The sequence below is a fragment of the Ovis aries genome, chromosome 3 (genome assembly GCF_016772045.2).
Source record: "Ovis aries strain OAR_USU_Benz2616 breed Rambouillet chromosome 3, ARS-UI_Ramb_v3.0, whole genome shotgun sequence".
NCBI classification, from domain to species: domain Eukaryota; kingdom Metazoa; phylum Chordata; class Mammalia; order Artiodactyla; family Bovidae; genus Ovis; species Ovis aries.
In genome coordinates this window covers 98281-117353 of record NC_056056.1, presented here as the reverse complement: position 1 = coordinate 117353, position 19073 = coordinate 98281, and the positions used below count along the sequence as shown (strand labels likewise).

Sequence of the window (19073 nt, the reverse complement as noted above, 5' to 3'; positions counted from 1 at the left end):
AGCACATCTGCACCCAGCGGGATGGCTTTCTCTGCAGGCTGTGCCCCGCGGGAGTCAGCTAATAGTCATCTCGCCCCCTGAGCCTGTGGGGGACGTGATCACACACGTCTCCCCGTGGCATCCCTCCGGATGGTGCAGTGTCCTCTCATGCTGTCTGTCCCGGATGGTGCAGGCCGCCCGCCGTTTCAGCCTCAGGCTGGCGCTTTGACAAGCCTGGCTGCTGGCATGAAGGGGCTGTGGTTCGGAGGCCTGAGGACTCTGACCCTCACGGGCACGCACCTGCTATCAGTGTGCGTGTGGCTGGGAGCACGCCTGTGCGCTCGCCCCACTGTCCCTGACAGCCACCCACTCAGTCCTGCACGTCCCGAGACTCTTAACACTGCCCCTGCTCTGGGGCTTGACTGGGGTCTCCCCTGGGGAAGCTGGGCTCTGGACGTCTCTGCAGGCCGCAGAGGCTCTGGCGTCCGTGTGCTCCTGGCCCTGCCTCCCCACCTGGCCCCCTGGGAAGAATGTTCCCCCAGGGGCTCATGGGTACGCCCGCCTCTGCCTCCGCTCAACTGGGCTGGGCTGTGCCTGTGGGTCTGGACTCCTCCCTTCCTCTGAGGGTCGGGAATCCCCCTGGCCTGCCTATTAGGGCTGTCAGTCAGTTGGACTGAATCTCGCAATCCAGGAGCGGCTGGAGAGTGGCCCAAGCCCCTGGCTGGGGGGGCTGGTGCAGCCACAGAGCGCTTCTGGCATCAGGATTTCTGGAGCCCCGTGAACCAGGGGTGCTCAGCAGCCTTGGTGATCTGGCACCAGCTGTCCTGAGCTTGAGGTCAGAGCTCTCACTGCCCCTTCAGGGTTGTCAGTGGGAGGACATACTGACAGGCTGTGTCCTGGCGCCCTGTGTCCGTGCCTGGGCACCCTGGGTGGTGGCCCCTTTGGACAGATTGCCCTAACTCAGGGGTCCTCTCCCTTTCGGAGGTGGAAGTGGAGGCCTGTTCGAGTCAGGCTCTGGGCACTCCTGGGCTGGCCAAGGGTCCCAAAGAATGGGGCTTGGTGCTCCCTCCTCTGTGCTCCCACTAATACACGGCGGTGTCACTTGTTTTTGAAGTGGAAATGAACTCATGTCAAGTGTGTAGAACAGCCACTCGAGTGACTTGAGGGCCATGAGCCAGGGTGGAGCCTGGAGCTGGAGGAGGGGCGTCCCTTGGGGGCTTCGCGGTGGGCCTGGTTCCGCTGCCCTCTTTGGCCCTGAAGCCGGAAGCTCTCTTCTCTATGGTGGGAAATGTACAGACAGCTCACAGGGGCTTAGTTGCCATTACTGTGCCCCTAAAAGCAAATTCAAGGATGTTTGGGATGTGTTGGGAATGCCAGCTTCCAGAGGAGCCGGGTGGGCCTGGGGCTGGGGTCTTGAGGGAAATAAGGGTGGTCCCAGCGATGTAGCTGGACCACACGGAGACTTGTGGGCCTGTAGACTCAGCCTAGAGCTCTCAGCCTAGAGATCTGAGGAGCAGAACGTTTTGGTTTTGCCTGGTGACGTGGATTCGGGGCTGGAGGGTCCATCCTCTTCTGCATGGAGTGGGCAGAGGTGGGCCAAGGTGTCTGCTCAGGCGTCACATGCTGGCCCGGAGGCAGAGAGCCTCGGGGCTCTTCTCCAGGAGCTCAGTGAGGAATCCAACCCATGGTCAGGCGCAGTCACCGCCGGGGATGGGTGGTCGGAGGTGACCTGGTGGGTCTGGGTGGGGAAGCTCTGAGGTTTTGAGGTGGCCCTGCTAGACACTCCTGGGGAGGGCTTCCGTGGGCGGTGCTGAGGGGCACCCGGGCTCAGGGCGGCCCGCTGCCCCTTGCGCTGGCTCACTGCTCTGGGGCAGAGACGGACTTCGTTCCAGTGAGGCAACTGCTGGGGGCAGGCAGGAGGGGGAGCAGGTGGGAACAGAGAGGTGGGTTTGCATTTCGCCAGAATGAGACTGACACGCGGGAATGTGTTCCTGGGCTGGAGCTCCAGAGCGGTGCTGTCAGCGGTGAGCATGTGGGGAAGGGTGCTGACTGGGAACTGTTGCCTGCAGAGATGGGCATAGCAGGGGTGTCTGGAGCCTGGGGGGGCCGTGCTGAGGCAGGAGCCAGCTGTCTGGCCTGTGGCTCAGAGGGCGGGAAGGACTCAGAGGCTCTAGGAGGAAGAGCTGGCGGCGCGAAAGGAGGTCAGGTGGGGCTGGGGCTTCTGTGGGGTCTCAGAGTGGACACAGCACTCTCAGCTAGCTACCCTTTCCTGTCTGTCCAAACAGGACGAAGAGGAGATGGAGGAAGCGGCCAATCAGAAGCTTGCTCTGCAGAAGGCGAAAGAAGTGGCAGAAGTCAGCCCCATGTCTGCCGCGAACATCTCCATTGCCGCGTAAGGCCCTAGGAGTGGTCACGGGGTGGTGGCAGGGCTGCTGCAGAGCCCAGCTCCTCCTGGGGCTTCTAGGGAGGGGCCCTTGCCTTGACGGGAGCCTCTCAGGACACAGTCCTCCCCAGGAGCCGAGATGGGCCTTTGAGCAGAGACCACCAGGTAGAGCCTCTGGCTGCTCCCTGCTGGGATGAGAGCAAGGTGTTGGCAGTGCTGTGGGTGGGGGTGGCCTGCTGAAGGCGGTCCCCCTGTACAGTCCTGGGCGGCTCCAAGGAATTAGTCTGTCTGACTTAGGCTCAGTTTTCCATAAATGTGCTTTGTGAGGCGAAAGATTCAACATGGTACTTTAGCAGCCCAAGAGTCTTAGCACAGTTTCCCAAAGTACCTTTGAGATTTTGGTGTTGGGACAGAGGTCAAGAGGTGGCCTCTCTGATGAGAGGAGGTCAGGTGGGGCTGAGACTTCTGTGGGGCCTCCAGGCGTGTTGCAGGAGCACCGCTGCTGTGCTATGGGCTTCAGGTTGGGGCAGAGCACCCAGCCCAGGGCCGGAAGCTGCAGTGGCCGGGGGAGCTTGGCTCCCGGGGAGGAGGCAGGAAAGTCTGGCCCCGTGTCTGGTCACTGGGTGACCGCAAGAGAGCACAGGAGGGTTGGGGCCAGACCGAGTCCACCTGGAGCCTCCAGTCTTGCCTCCAGCCCCACGCTCACCACCCTCCCAGCCCCTCGGGCTCCCGGGGCTGACCCATGGGCCCTCGCTCTGAAGCTGCGCCCCTCTGCTGTGCTGACTGAGGTCAGAGGGCCGGGGCAGCCTCAGGCCCTTCCGTGGTGAGGCAGGCGTCAGTGCTGAGAGCTCTGGTGGGGGTGAGTCTCTGGAAGTGTGCAGATGCATGGATGAGGCAGGCGTCAGTGCTGAGAGCTCTGGTGGGGGTGAGTCTCTGGAAGTGTGCAGATGCATGGATGAGGTAGGCGTCAGTGCTGAGTGCTCTGGTGGGGATGAGTCTCTGAAAGTGTGCACATACGTGGGTGAGGCAGGTGTCAGTGCTGAGTGCTCTGGTGGGGATGAGTCTCTGAAAGTGTGCAGATGCGTGGGTGAGGCAGGCGTCAGTGCTGAGTGCTCTGGTGGGGATGAGTCTGTGGAAGTGTGCACATGCGTGGGTGAGGTTCATCTTAGCAGCTCGGTCTCGCTTGGAAGCCACAGGGCCATGGCCTGTTTTCTAGGAGGGCACTTGCAGAGGGCCTGTCTCTAAGGTGACCAGAGGTGGTGGCCTGTGTGGGAGAAGAAGCAAAGGGAGGTCCCAGGCCCTGGGAGTGAAGACGGGGGGCAGGGCCTGCAGGGAGTGAAGGCAGGAGGCAGGGCCTGCCGGGAGTGAAGGTGGGGCGGGGGCAGGGCCTGCAGGGAGCCAGGCAGGACACAGCTGCCCCTGCTCCACCAGCTGCTGGGGCCTCGGTGCCCAGTTGTCCTGAAGTCATGTTGTCTGGCCAGCGCACCTGCTCTGTCTGCTTGGTCCTGGGCTTACAGCGACCGTGGGGACTCCCTGTCACAGCCTCTTCTCCCACACTGTGTAAGCTGCTGGCAGTCTGCGTGGAGGATGTGGCGGTGGCTGTGCGGTGTATCCGCATGGGCCTTGTGTGGTTTCTGTGTACCGTTTGCCTTCAGGCTTCTCTGGAGGGGAGTGCGATGTCCTGTGTCCCCTGCTGCTGGCCAGGGCTGCCCGCTCCTTGGGAATGTGTGGCAGGGTGTCCACCCCCACCTGGGCAGAGGCCCCAGAGAGGTGGGGCCTCCCGCACAGCCACAGGGAGCTTGTCCGGACACCAGAAAGGGAGGGCTGGACGCTCTTCCTGTTTCTCCGCCCCCGCCCTGTTCAGGACGCTGCTGTGCAGGAACCAGGCTATGGCCCTGTGTCCCCAGGGCCTGGGGGACACTTGGTGCTCCCCTCACAGCAGGCTCTGAGCTTGGTGCCGACCTGTCCATGCCGCAGCCAACCTGGGGTGTGTTCAGGAGCTGGCCCCTGGGTCCTCCTGTGGGTTCTGCAGGCCCGCCCAGGATGCAGCTTTGGGTCCTCAGATGCACGTACAGGGGCTCTGATGTGACCCCCCGAGGTCCCGTTTCCTGGAGGAGGTCTGGCCTCAGGCATGGGGGTGGGGGTGAGGCCGCTGTGCGTGGCTGTTCATTTTCCTCCGTCCGCTGAGGCATCTGAGGGCGGGGCGTCCGTCTGTCCATCTGCCCGGCTCTCTGCTCCGCTGGCAGCACCAGCCTCTCACGGCCACTTCTCTGTCTGAGCTGCTGAGGTGGGGGCCCAGGGTGTCCCCTGCCAAGCCTGCTCCCCAGGCTGTGCTGTGCAGCTTGGGCGACGGGGCCTGGCGAGATGCGCTCTGTGGGCCTCGGGTGCTCGGCGCAGTTTTAGGGTCTCTGATGTTTGAAGGGCTCCGTGGACCTTGCCTGAGACTCTGCGCTGGCCCCTCCTGGGGGGGTGCCCGAGTCACTTGAGCCTCCGCGGGACCCCGGCGTGTGCGGCCGCAGGGGAGTCTTCTCAGGCTCCTCGGAGGGGGGACACTCAGGCCGACACGGCCGTCCGAGTTCTCGGCTGCCTCAGGGGCGCTGTGCCCGTGGCCCCTCCTGCACACGTGTTCATACTCACACCCACTCTTGATGTCCACGGTCTCAGTCACACTCACACACACTCCCAAGGTCGCACACTTGGTCATGCGCACTGCTGTGCTCACTCTCTTGGACACATGTGTCTCTCTGCATGCAGGGTCAGCAGGCCCGTGAGTAGTTCTGAGCTTCTCACATGTTTGTCGACTCAGCCTTGAGAAGGCAGAGTTGGGTACCCACCTGGTCCTCCCCTGGGGACGCTACCTTGCAGGGAAGTGACTGTAAAGAGATCTCTGGTTTCTCTCTATTGATTTTGCAAAAGCTTCTAGGAAGACACTCAAGGGAAGATGGGCTGGCGATGGAACCTGTTTGCTCCTGGGAAGGGTGGTGGTGAGTGGGAGGTAATGACTCAGAGCCTGGGCAGCCTTGGCTGGGGGCCAAGCACAGTGGTCAGGAAGCAGGGCCCAGGCAAGGCCGCAAGCAGGTAAGGCCCCTGTGTCAGCCGTCTCGGCTCCGTCTTGAAGGGGTTAGTGGTCCCCAGCGTTGGGGGATGGAGACACCAGGTCCTCCAGCCCAGGAGGGCTGTCGAGAATTGCATGGCGGGAGCTGCCTGCTCTTCCGGCCCTGCTGCCCTTCCAGGGGCGGTGGGCACAGAGCTGGGCTGGTCGGCTCCAGGTGACCTTCCTGCCCTCCAGCCATGGTGGCTGCTGCTCTGCTGGGCGTGCGCGCTCCCTCAACGTCTCCTTTATCCCGAGGTCTCGGCTGGTGTCGTTCTGACAGAAGCGGCCCTGGCCTCCGGCCTGGACGCACGCTGCGCCTCTGCCCTGGCCCTGCGCGGCTCACGCGTGCTCTGGCGTCTCTCAGGACTCTCTCTGGTGGTCTCACTCCTGTTCTGTTCTGTTTCTTGCATGTGCAGTTTTGTAAAGCAAACTCGAGGTACTGTAACTCGCAGCTCATCTGTCTCCAGCGTAAACTCACCGTGAGTCTCTGCTACAATTTCCATCTGTGGCTTCATGATAACCACACGCCAACACCTTTGCCCCTAACTCTGCTTTCCCACTTCAAGTCATTCGCTTCAGGGGGCAGCTCCAGGACCACCCTCCGCGCCCCGCTGGGGACACAGGCGCACGCCCTGGCGCCCTCACATCCTGCTCAGCCCGCTCTCGGGATCAGGCTCTCCGAGCTCAGCCCCTGCTCCTCTCCTGGTCCGTCCTCTCTGCTGTCTGCCCCTGTGCGGTCACTCTGGCATCTTGAGCGGGTCTGCATTTCCTGAGGTGACCACCACGGGGAGCCGCTGGGCTGTCTCCTTGCAGCTCCTGTGAAGTAGAGCGTCCTCAGGGGCTCAAGGCATATGTGGGGCCCTCCTGCTCCAGCCTGCCTTACCTGGGAGAGGACGTCTCTGTGATCCTTAGGAAGTTCTAGCGAGAGCAGAGCTGCTGCCTGTTTGCAAGGCTGCAGAGACAGGGAGAGCCTGAGGTGGGGCCACAGGAGCACTGAGGGGGCCCCACTGGGGGGGTGACACCAGTCTGACCGTCCCCAGGGGCTCTTCCTGCAGGTTAGAAGTCCCTGGGGATGGCCAGGTGCCCTCTCTGTGCCCTGGTGCTGACTGGCGCTCCTGGGGTCCCTGAGCTCCATCCCCCTGTTGCTGGGCAGCACAGAGCTGGGCTTGGTACGGCCACAAGAATGCAGAGCTGCTGGTTGTCGGGCCCCTGACGTCCACAGGGTAAGAGGCTGGGGCCCAAATGATTGACCCCAGTGTTGTTCCTGGGCTGCTTCTGCTTGTCACAGCTAGGGGTGACAGCTTCCTCAGCTTCCTCAAAGCAGGGCCATGCCACAGAGGCTCCTTCTGAGTCCTGTCAGCACGTGGCTGAACTCAGCTCTGCAGGCAAGCCGGGCTGGAACATGGTGGGGCGGCTCCTCCCTGGGCCTCCTTCAGGGAGGCCTTCGCCTGGGTCTGAGCCGCCTGCCACTCTGCATGGGGGGTCTCTTGTATGTCTTGAGCTGCTTGGGAACTTGGTGGAGAGGCATGGGGTGGGAGGCTTACTGGCCACAGTGTGCGTGTGTCAGGCAGAGCGGGCACAGAGAGGCCCGCAGGCAGCACCTCAGCAAGGCTCAGACCCAGAGGCACGTCCGGAGAGGAGCCGTGCTGCATGCTGGGTGGGCACAGCTAGTCCCAGGGGGCGGAGGCCCACAGTGGCAGCAGTCCAGCGGGGGCGGGGCTGGGCAGGTATGCAGGGAGCCTGGCCGCACTCTCTAGTCCAGCAGGCCACCCGCCTCTTCGTGGGCTTGAGCTGGTTCCTGGGCGGGACAGAGCTGTGTCTGAGGGTTAGGGTGAGGGCAGAGCCGTTCCTCCTGAGCCGCCACGTGTCCCCATTATCTTCACTGCCGGCCTGTTTGTGTTCTGACAGATGGCACAGGCCACAGGGCTCACGGCTGCATCTGAGCAGGCCACCACCTGCTGCCCATATGGCTCAGAGTCCAGGTCCATCTCCGGCTGCTGGGCTGATGAGGAGGCTGGCCAGTGGCTGGCTGTCAGCTCCCGTGGCCTCGGCACCTGGGGAACTCCCCCTGGTGGCTGTTGTCCACTGTATAAGGTTCAGTCTTGTTCAGAGTCGGACCCTTTGTTTTGATGCCAGCTGGGGATGGGGAGGTCCCCGGGGGCTCTGGGTTGAAGCCAAAGAAAGATAAGGTGGTCTGTTGCGAGGTGGCCTCGGGAACGGGGCAGCAGGTCAGGGCTTGGGGGGCAGCTAAGGTGTGGTCGGCAGATGGTCGGAGAGGCCAGCAGTTGTCCCTCAGGCGTCTCCTGCCTGCCCCCCTGCTGGGCCCCCAGGGACAGACAGCAGGCTCTGCTGCTCTCATACTCCTGGGAGCCCCCCTGGAAACGGCTCCCCGCCTTGAACCTGGACTGACCCCACCAAGGGCAGGACTAGTGTGGTGCTCCGTGGCTGCACCCAGAGCCCAGGGCCCTCGGGTGGTAGCTCTCGGCGGTGCTGTCCGTGCAGCTGGAGTCTGGCCAAGGCCTCACGTCTCCTTCAGACACTCTTTCCCTCTTGTCCTTGCATGCGTCCGGTCCTGGCTCCGTCAGTGACTTGCTGTGGACCTTGTGGGTCACAGCTCTGTGCTCAGTGTGCCGTGGGGACAAGAGGTGGGCGTGAGGGCTGGCAGAGGTGGCCAGATGCCACCTGATCCAGATGCCACGGGCATCCTTGTCTTGTGCTGCCCCAGGGGGTTCCAGGAACCTCCAGAGGGGAAGGACGAGACTGGCCTCTGAGGCAGTTTCCACTTGGCCGAGGTGGTGTTGGGGTTACCCACTCTGGGGTCTTGTCCAGTGGAAACTGCAGAGTGCAAGGGGCTTCCATGCACCCCGGGCTGTGGACCGCCCGCCCGTGATCGTGTGAATGAGCTTGGCAGGTGGCCGCCAGGGCCTTCAGGAGCCTGTGCTGTGAGGGCTGAGCCCGGGCCACAGGCCATTCCTGGTGCCAGAGAGCTCTCAGCCTCTGTGGGGCCGAGAGAGAGGGGGTACTGGTGACCACAGAGGGGGTGTCCAGCCCCAGACCTGACGCTGGGTTCCTGGGCATTCAGCAAATGGTCACTGAGCTCAGTGGCAGCTGCCCAAACGGGTCTGGCCAACTCAGGGAGCGTGCCTGCCCGACTCCTGAGGGCCAGCTGTCCCAGGGCCCCTCACTGCCTGGGCCGCTCTCCCCTCTGCTCCTGATGACCCACCTCTGCTTGAGATCCCTCTCAAACACCCTCTGTGTGCTTCTGGCCCGTGACGTTCCTCCTGGAGGGAGAGATGGAGAAGCCCCTCCTTAGGCGGCTCCCACCCAGCCCCACTCCCTTTGGATGCTGCCCTCCTCCTCGCCCCATTTTGGCCCTCCTGGCAGGTGGCACCTGCCCGAGAAGCCTGTCTGCCACCTCATGCTAGTGCCTGCCACTCCCGCTGCCCTGCGTCCCTTGTGCCCCCGGCCTGGGGCCCCACCTCAGGTGAGGCTCTCTCAGTCTGCGGGCTGCCCCACAGCGGGCACAGGGACGAGGTCTGTCGCCCCGGGTATCTGCCACCGACTCAGCCCATCCACTCTGCTGGGCTGGCCAGGACTCCTGCCGCCTTCTTCCCTCCTCTCGCCCTGCGTCCCTGCGTCCTCTGCCATCCGTCCATCGCTCTGTGTCCATCAGTGGCTCCCCCTGTGAAGCAGAGAGGCGGGAGGCAGCGCAGGGGGCTCACAGGGGCGGTTTCCCCACAGCAGGCAGCAGAACTCGGCCAAGGCGCGCTCAGTGTGGGAGCAGCGGGCCAGCCAGCTGCGGCTGCAGAACCTGCGGGCCAGCTGTGAAGCGCTGTATAGCGAGATGGACCCCGAGGAGCGGCTGCGCTTCGCCACTTCCCGCCACCTGCGGCCCGACATGAAGACGCACCTGGACCGGCCGCTTGTGGTGGAGCCAGGACGGGACGGGGCGCGGGGGCCCGCGGGCGGCAAGGCCCGGCCCGAGGGCGGGGAGGCCGGCGAGGCTGCCGACCCGCCGCGCAGGCACCACCGGCACCGCGACAGGGACCGGGACAAGGCCGCAGCCCCGGCGGGGGAGCCGGACAGGGCGGACGCCCCGAAGGCGGAGGGCGGGGACGCGGGCGCCCGGGAGGAGCGGGCGCGACCGCGCCGCAGCCGCAGCAAGGAGGCCGCAGGCCCCCGCGAGGCCCGGAGCGAGCGGGGCCGCGGGCCGGGCCCGGACGGCGGCCGGCGCCACCACCGGCGGGGCTCCCCGGAGGAGGCCGCGGAGCGCGAGCCCCGGCGCCACCGCGCGCACCGGCACGCGCCGGAGCCGAGCCGGGAGGGCGCGCCCGGGAGCAAAGGCGAGCGGCGCGCGCGGCACCGCGGCGGCCCCCGGGCCGGGCCCCGGGAGGCCGAGAGCGGCGAGGAGCCTGCCCGGCGGCACCGAGCGCGACACAGGGCGCCGCCCGCGCTCGAGGAGGCGGAGAAGGAGGCCGAGGCGGAGGACAGGGACAAGGAGCCCCGGAACCACCAGCCCAGGTGAGTCGGCGCGGGGCGCGGCCCCGGGAGGGGACGGTCCGCCCTGTTGGTGCCGTGTGAGAGGTCCTTTCACCCGCGTGCTGGGGAGCTTGGCTCAGGGAAATTTCGCCTGGTCTAAGGGGCCCAGGGGCAAGGGAGGCTTAGGGCCAAGTCGTTGGCACTGGTTTGGAACAGGAAGACTTGGAAAGAACAAGGTGACCCAGAGAGAAGAGGAAAACGGGGACCACTGTGAAGGAAGGAGGGTCAGGCGAGCCGGGGGGTCGGGGCGGGGGGACTCCAGGCTAATGGTGTGATGGAAGCGGGCTGGGCTGTGTGCCTCAGCCAGAAAGGACCCCGCCCTGTTCCCTCCCCAGGCCAGCCAGCCTGGCCCCCGGCTGGGACAGGATTCCCAGGGTGACTGGGAGAGCCTGGGGGTAACAGGGGCTGCTAGGCTGAGACCAGCAATCTCCACACTTGCCAACAGGTCACAGACCGCCCAGAACTCTCATAGTCAGAGGCTGCAGCTCAGAATCAGCCCCACCTAGGCAGTGTCTGCGTTTGCAGAGCTCTGTGCGTGGCTCTGGTGGGGCCCCAGGTAGGGTGGCTTAGGGTAACACCCTCTTCCAGGCTTCTTCATTCTGCCAACAGTTCTGTTAGGTACACATAATGTGATGTCAGCCATGCCTGGCCTTTTGCCAGGGAACAGGTAAGTCAGCTGCAACCCTACCTTTCAGATCCCAAAACACAGAATGTTCAGGATGATAAAAATCAGAACAGAGGAGGTGGTCAGGGATTTATTTGATCAGGATAGGGGTTTAAGAAGCTGGGTTTTGCAGATAGAACAGGAGTTTGGGGCTGCGTCACTCTGACGAGCATCATTGGTTGCAGGGAGTCGCACTGTGACCTGGAGGCCAGTGTGGTGACTGGTGTGGGCCCTGTGCATGCCCTGCCCAGCACCTGTCTAGAGAAGGTGGAAGAACAGCCTGAGGATGCAGACAATCAGCGGAACGTCACTCGCATGGGTAGTCAGCCCTCGGATCTGAGCACCGCTGTGCATATTCCAGTGACGCTGACCGGGCCTCCCGGCGAGACCACGGCTGTTCCCAGTGAGTATCTCCCTGCAGCAGCTGGGCAGGGCCCCCCTCGTGTGGGCCCGGGTTGTGCTCCTTCTCCCCCTCCTGCTCCGCAGCGGCTGCCGGGGGACAGAGCTTGCCTCTGAATTGCTCGCAGCGGAGCGTCCCTTTGCTTTCCAGGGCCCCAGAGGAGCTCCGTCAGTGTTACATGTCACTTGAGCCTTAGTCCCCTCCCTTCCAAAAATACTTGCCAGTTCCCAGCTAAGTGCCAGGCCTGCTGTTAGTGCAGAGGCCCAGCAGGAGGGAGAGCGACCGGCTGTCCTTATGGGGCCCAGAGTCCCGTCGGGAAGACAGACCACAGTGTGGTTACAGCTCTCCACAGTCGCACCGATGCTGCCAGGAACTGTGGCCACAGACCAGACTGAGGCTGGGAGTTAGCAGGGGAGAGGAGGGGGGTCTCAGGGTGGTGGTCTTCCATGCTGCATGGTCCCTGCTCTCCGGTTCCTCCCGGGCCTTTGCTTGAGGTCCTGAAGGAGCGGCAGTCCCACAGCTGACCATGTTCAGGCACTGAACGCACAGGGTAATGAAAATGCCAACCTCCCGGTTTCAAAGACTAGCCCCTCACACTATGCGCAAGAGCACCGGTGTTTCGTGAGCACCAAGAATAGAGAGAGCATTCCCAGGGGCAGAGCTGACGCGGAGTTCCAGATGAAGATACAGTCGCAGGCAGACCCAGATGCTGCCACCTGCCTGCGCGTGTGCAAACCTGTCCACACACAGACGCAAGCACACACACGTTCTCTCCCCTGGGGTGCTCTCACCTGGGGCCGATGGACCCGTGCCCTGTGCCGGCTGTGACAGTGCGGTTGGATGCTCTGGCTGGTGAGCCTTCCCTTCCTCACTGTTTCCTTGGAAGAAAGCTTGCCCTGGTCCCTTGTGTTGTCTCACCTCCCAAGGTGGTAGTGTGTGTGCTTTCCCAGACTCCCAAAATGAGCCCCTGGGTATGATTCTTTCTGGATTAGCTTGAGGGTCCCACCTGGCTTTCGTCCACAGAAACCTGGGTGTGGCCCCTGCTCCCTGACCCCGGCAACCGCTGACCTTTTTTCACTGTGCCTTTTTACATTTGCCTTTTCCAGAATGTCATATAGTTGGAATTGTATAGTATGTAGCCTCTTCAGATTGGCTTCTTTCACTTACCATGTTCATTTAAGGTTCCTCCGTGTCTTTCCATGACTTGATAGCTCATTTCTTTTTTGTGCTGAATAATATTTGGTTGTTGGGGTGGACCACAGTTTATTTATCCATCCGTCTGTTGAAGGACACCTTGGTTGTTTGGAAAATTGGCTGTATCACTTTACATTCCCACCAATAACTGAGAATTCCTATTGCTTCACATTCTTCTCCAACAGTTGGTACTGCCCATGTTTTGAATTTTCTCCACTCTAATGTGTAATGATATCTCATTTATTAGCTTATAATTCCTTAATAACATGATGTTGGCTTCTTTTAATATGCTGATTTAATATCTGTATATCTTCTTTGGTTCAGTTCAGTTCAGTCACTCAGTCGTGTCTGACTCTTTGCGACCCCATGAATTGCAGCACGCCAGGCCTCCCTGTCCATCACCAACTCCCGGAGTTCACTCAGACTCAACGTCCATCGAGTCAGTGATGCCATCCAGCCATCTCATCCTCTGTTGTCCCCTTCTCCTCCTGCCCCCAATCCCTCCCAGCATCAGAGTCTTTTCCAATGAGTCAACTCTTCGCATGAGGTGGCCAAAGTACTGGAGTTTCAGCTTCAGCATCATTCCTTCCAAAGAAATCCCAGGGCTGGTCTCCCTCAGGGTGGACTGGTTGGATCTCCTTGCAGTTTTCTTTGGTTGGGTGCCTATTAATATCTTTTGTCCACTTGTAAATATTTTATTTGAAAAAAATTGTAGAGACTTAATTTTTTAAAGAGCATTTTAAGTTTCAGAACAAAATTGGGAGGAAGGTACCAAGATTTCCATATACTCTGTGCCCCACACATGCAGTAGCCTCCCTATTACTCATCAGAATGGTGCTTTTTTTTTTTTTTTCTAACCAAAGATGAACCTACATTGACGCGTCATAATCACTCAAAGTCTATAGGTTACATTAGAGTTCACTCTTGGTATTGTACATTCTGTGGCTTTGGACAAATGTATAATAGGACATAGCCGTCATTGTATGGCCACACATACAGAATGTTCTCAGTACCCTAAAAACCCTCCGTGCTGTGCCTGTTCATCTGCCCGTGACTCCCGCCACTGACCTCGTCGTCCCCACTGTTCGCCTTTCCCAGAATGCCATGTGGCTGGACCCATGCAGTATGTGGCTTCTTCAGATTGGCTTCTTTCACTTACCAGCGTGCAGGTTAAGGGTTCTCTGGGTCTTTTCATGGCCTGATAGCTCTTTTTTTTTTTTTTTCAGTGCTGAAGAACATTCCATTATTTTATTATTCAGGGCTTCCCAGGTGGCTTAGCTGGTGAAGAATCCGCCTGCAATGCGAGAGACCTGGGTTCGACCCTGGGTTGGAAAGATCCCCTGGAGAAGGGAACGGCTTCCCACTCCAGTATTCTGGCCTGGAGAATCCCATGGACTATATAGCCCACGGGGTTGCAAAGAGTCAGACATGACTGAGCGACTTTCACTTCATGTCAGCATTCCATTATCTGGACGCACCTTAGTTTATCCATTCAGCTACTTGAGAGCCTCTTGGCTGCCTCCAGATTTTGGCAGTGTGAGTAAAGCTGCTGTAAACATCTGTGCGCACATTTTTGTGTGGACGTAAGTTTTCAGCTCCTTTGGGTAAGTACTAAAGAGGACGATGGTTGGTTCATATGGCAAGAATATATTTAGTTTTGAAGAAACCACAAAACTGGCTGTACCACTTTGCATTCTCACCAGCAGTGAATGAGAATTTCTGTTGCTCCACGTTTTGACAGCGTTTGGTATTGCTAGTGTTCCGGAACCTGGCCATTCTGATTGGTGTGCAGTGGTATCAGGTTGTGTTGGTCTTCATTTCCTTGACATCACTTGCTGTGGAGCGTCTTCGCATGCTTGCCTGCCCTCTGTCTGCCTTCTTCTGTGGGACATCTTCGTATGCCTGCCTGCCCTCTGTCTGCCTTCTTCTGTGGGGTGTCTGTTAAGGCCTTTGCCCATAGTTTATTCAGGTAGCCGTTTTCATTGTTGCGTCTTAGGAGCTCTTTGTATGTTTTAAATACCAGTCTTTCATCTGATGTGTCTTTTGCAAACATTTTCTCTCAGTTTGTTGCTTGTTTTCTGATTCTATTGATGTCTTTTATAGAGCAGAAGTTGTTAATTATCTCCTAGGAATGTTATTGGAAAATATCCTGATGCTAGGAAAGACTGAGGGCAAGAAGAGAAGGGGCAACAGAGGATGAGATGATTGGATGGCATCACTGACTCCAGAAGATAGTGAAGTCTGCAGTCCATGGGAAGCCTGACCTTCACTATCTCCTGGAGTTTGCTGAAACTCATGTCTACTGAGTCAGTGATGCCATCCAATCATCTCATCCTCTGTTGCCCCCTTCTCCTCTTGCCCTCGATCTTTCCCTGGTAGCTCAACTGGTAAAGAATCTGCCTGCAATGCAGGAGACCCCAGTTTGATTCTTGGGTCGGGAAGATCCCCTGGAGAAAGGATAAGCTCCCCACTCCAGTATTCTTGGGCTTCCCTGGTGGCTCAGACGGTGAAGCGTCTGTCTGCAATGCAGGAGACCTGGGTTCGGTCCCTGGGTTGGGAAGATCCCCTGGAGAAGGGAATGGCAGCCCACTCCAGAAGTTGGGTAATGCTGACCCTACAACCTTGGTCTTCTTTGATATTAAACTGTTGGCTATTCTGAGTCTTTTACATCACCTGATAAAGCTCTAGAATCACTTTGCTGATACCCGTGAAACAGCTTGTTGGGATTTTTATCGAGATTGCCTCGAATCTATAGATCAAGTTGGAAAGAACTGACAACTTGACAATATTGAACCCTCCCATCCATGAACAGGGAATGCCCCTCCATTTACTTAGCTCTTTTATCTAATTCGTTGGCGTTTATAGTTTTCCTCACGGGGAAAACTCGTACATATATTGTTAGATTTATACTTAAGTATTTCATTGGAGGGCATGCTAATGTGCATACTGTTGTGTTTGTAATTTTAAATTCCACTTGTCCATTGTTGGTATATAGGACTTTTGTATGTTATCTTTGTATCCTGAAACCTTGCAGGAGTGTTTTTTTGATTCTTTCAGATTTTCTAAATAGATGATCAAGTCATCTGCTAACAAATACAGGTTTTTTTTTTTTTTTTTAGTCTTACTTACCAATCTGTAAACTTTTTATTTCCTTTTTTTTTTTTTTTCTTCCTTATTGCATTAGTGAGGACTTCCAGTATGTTGTTGAAAAGGATTGGTGAGAGGGGGACATCTTCTTGTATGTGATCTTTTTAAGACAGCTTTGAGTTTCTCACCGTTAAGTATGATGTTAGCTGTAGGGTTTTTGGTATATATTCTTTATAAAGTTGAGGAAATTCCCCCTCTTCCAATTTACTGAGAGTTTTTATGATGACTAGGTATTGGATTTGTCAAATGCCTTTTGTTTTTCTTTGTACCTGTCGATGCGAGCATATGATTTTTTCTTTTTCAGTTTGTTGATGTGATGGATTATATTAATAGATTTTTGATTCTTGGATCAGTCTCTCATACCTGGGATTAATTCCACTTGGTTGTGGTATATAATTCTTTTTATACTTTTTTGGATTTGATTTGCTAATGTTTTGTTTGAGAATTTTTAATCTATATTCATGGGAGATAGTGGTGTATAGTTTCCTTGTGATGTCATGACTGGTTTTAGTATTAGGGTAAAATGCTGGCCTCCTAGAATTTGTTCAGATTTGCTTCTATCTTCTGAAAGAGATTGTAGGGAATGGCTATGATTTCTTTCTTAGGTATTTTGTAGAACTTACTGGTGAACCCATCTGGGCCTGGTGCTTTCTGTTTTAGAGGGTAATTATTGATTCAATGTTTCACTTTAATAGCTATAAATGTATTTAAATTATCTATTTTTTCTCCTGTGAGTTTTGGCAGATTGCATCCTTCCAAGGAGTTGGCTTATTTCACAGTTTATCAAATTTGTGGGCATAGAGTTGTTCACAGTATTAATTTATTATCCTTTTAATGTCCATGGGATCAGTAGTGATGTCCCCTCTTTTATTTCTGGTGTTAGAAATTGTTGTTTCCCCTCTTTCATCTTAGCCTGGCTAGAGGCTTATCAGTGTTACTGATCCTTTCAAGGAACCAGCTTTTGGTTCCATTAATGCTCTCCACTGCTTTCAGTTCCGTTGATTTCTGCTCTAATTCTCATTGTCTCTTTCTTGTGCTTCCTCTGGATTGGAATTCCTTGCCTTTTTCTAGTTTCCTAAGGTGGAAGCTAAATTATTGACTTTGGATTTTTATTTTCTAATGTAGCTATAGCTATAAATCAGTGCTATGAGTTCCTTTCTGTCCAACAAACTTTGTTAGAACTGGGTTTTCATTTTCATTTAGTTATAAATATCTTACAGTTTCTCTTAGAATTTCTTCTCTGACTCATATGTTATCTAGAAGTATGCTATTTAATTTTTGTGTACTTTGAGAATTATCTTTCTGTTATCAATTTCTAGTTTACTTCATTGTGGTCTGAAAACAGACTTTTTGCCCACTTTTTAATTAGGTTGTTTTCTAATTGTTGACTTTTTAGAGTTCTTTGTATAATTTTAATATAAGACCTTTATCAGATATGTGATTTGCAAATATTTTTTCCCAGTTAGTGGCTTTTCATTTTCTTAATGTTTGGTGTTTTTGATTGTTACTCACATGGGAGGGTTAACTTGGTCCCTATTATAACTTCTGCTAGAAGCAGAATTTTAGGCTATTGACTTTTATATGTTAATTTTGTGTCCTGCTGCTTTCCTGAATTCTCAAATTGTTCATGAGTTTTAGCACTGATTGTCTTTTCCCCCCCCCCGAGAATATTATGGAAGACTTTGCGATGCGGTTCTAACTATCCCTTTCTAGATCTTAGGTGCTCCTTCCTTGCTTTTGCTTTCTTTTCTGCTGCCTGGTTGCACCAGCTGAGACACTAACATTGGTGTTAGTGGGTCCCCTCACCTTGTTTCTGCCTCCCTAAGTAAGATTACAGTTTTGGGCTTGAGAGGTGTGTGTGTGTGTGTGTAAAGTCATGCTACAGTATTCATTAAATTCTATTTCAGTAAGTATTCTTTTATCTGAAATAGCTGTTGAATTTTGTTGAAGGCCTTTTCAGCATCCATAGAGATCATATAGTCTCTGCTTACATGTGGGGATTTATAGTAAAAAGCTTTCAGATCTTGAACTGTCTTTGCAATCTTACAAAAAACTACATTAGGTCATCATCGTTTTCGATGTGACGTTGGACCTTGTGTGACTGTACTTCATGGAGGGTTCTTGGACTGGTACTGAGATGCGCTCTGTGACTTCCCTACGCTATGTTCAAGTGTCATGAGGTTTGGTACTAATGCTGTATAGTCATTTCTTGTCTGACCTCACTAATCCATTCCTAAAAATCAAATGTTGTACTGGGAGTCCAATTTCCCATGATTTTAAGTGGGAAAATTTAAAGTACTATAAAAACTTTAATGTATTATAATTGGCTGTACTCAAAATCCCCAACCAATTTCTTAAACTAGAACTCAAGCACAGTTAATCACTGAAAAGTAAAAACTATCATATTAGTACATGAAACACTTAATATATTGTTTCCTGATTATGACTGTTGAAATAGCTGTTAACAAGCGGTAGCTCTGGACCCCTCCTTCAGCGAAACTCACACTTTTTCCAAACATCCACACATGATTCTAATAGCTAACCAACTGACTTTGGAATCATGCCTGAAGGTTTTCCCCCGCATTAAAAGAAAATGTTTTGCATTCGGGGATTTATACCTTTTTCCTACATAAACATCAGTCAAGAAAAAGCCTCAACAGCATTGTAATGAGAGATACATATATTCTCCTGAAGTGTGAGTATTATATTGGGTTGGCCAGAAAGTTTATTTGAGTTTTTCCATTGATTTTACTTTTTGGCCAACCCAATAATGGACAGAAGTGCCTGGCAGCCTACAGTTCATGGGGTCACAAAAGAGTTGGACACAACATATGGACATCACCAGATGGTCAACGTCGAAATCAGATTGATTATATTCTTTGCAGCCAAAGATGGAGAAGCTCTATACAGTCAGCAAAAACAAGACCAGGAGCTGACTGTGGCTCAGATCATGAACTCCTTTTTACCAAATTCAGACTTAACTTGAAGAAAGTAGGGAAAACCGCTAGACCATTCAGGTATGACCTAAATCAAATCCCTTATGATTATACAGTGGAAGTGAGAAATAGATTTAAGGGTCTAGATCTGATAGATAGAGTGCCTGATGAACTATGGAATGAGGTTCATGACATTGTACAGGAGACAGGGATCACGACCATCCCCATGGAAAAGAAATGCAAAAAGCAAAATGGCTGTCTGAGAGGCCTTACAAATAGCTGTGAAAAGAAGAGAAGCAAAAAGCAAAGGAGAAAAGGACAGATATAAGCATCTGAATGCAGAGTTCCAAAGAATAGCAAGAAGAGATAAGAAAGCCTTCTTCAGCAATCAATGCAAAGAAATAGAGGAAAAAAACAATGGGAAAGACTAGAAATCTCTTCAAGAAAATTAGAGATACCAAGGGAACATTTCATGTAAGAATGGGCTCGATAAAGGACAGAAATTGTATGGACCTAACAGAAGCAGAAGATATTAAGAAGAGGTGGGAAGAATACACGGAAGAACTGTACAAAAAAGATCTTCACGACCCGGATAATCATGATGGTGTGATCACTCATCTAGAGCCAGACATCCTGGAATGTGAAGTCAAGTGGGCCTTAGAAAGCATCACTATGAACAAAGCTAGTGGAGGTGATGGAATTCCAGTTGAGCTATTTCAAATCCTGAGAGATGATGC

General features: G+C 55.0%; 1 protein-coding gene across 1 annotated transcript in view; it reads left to right on the top strand.

Moving 5' to 3' along the window:
• CACNA1B (calcium voltage-gated channel subunit alpha1 B) overlaps nt 1–19073 on the top strand; it is a 210466-nt gene that overhangs the window by 113517 nt on the left and 77876 nt on the right. The window contains exons 18-20 of the mRNA XM_042245300.2: nt 2265–2371; nt 9198–9977; nt 10845–11062. Of these exons, the coding sequence (XP_042101234.1) occupies nt 2265–2371; nt 9198–9977; nt 10845–11062 (1105 nt within the window). The remainder of the gene's footprint in view (nt 1–2264; nt 2372–9197; nt 9978–10844; nt 11063–19073) is intronic.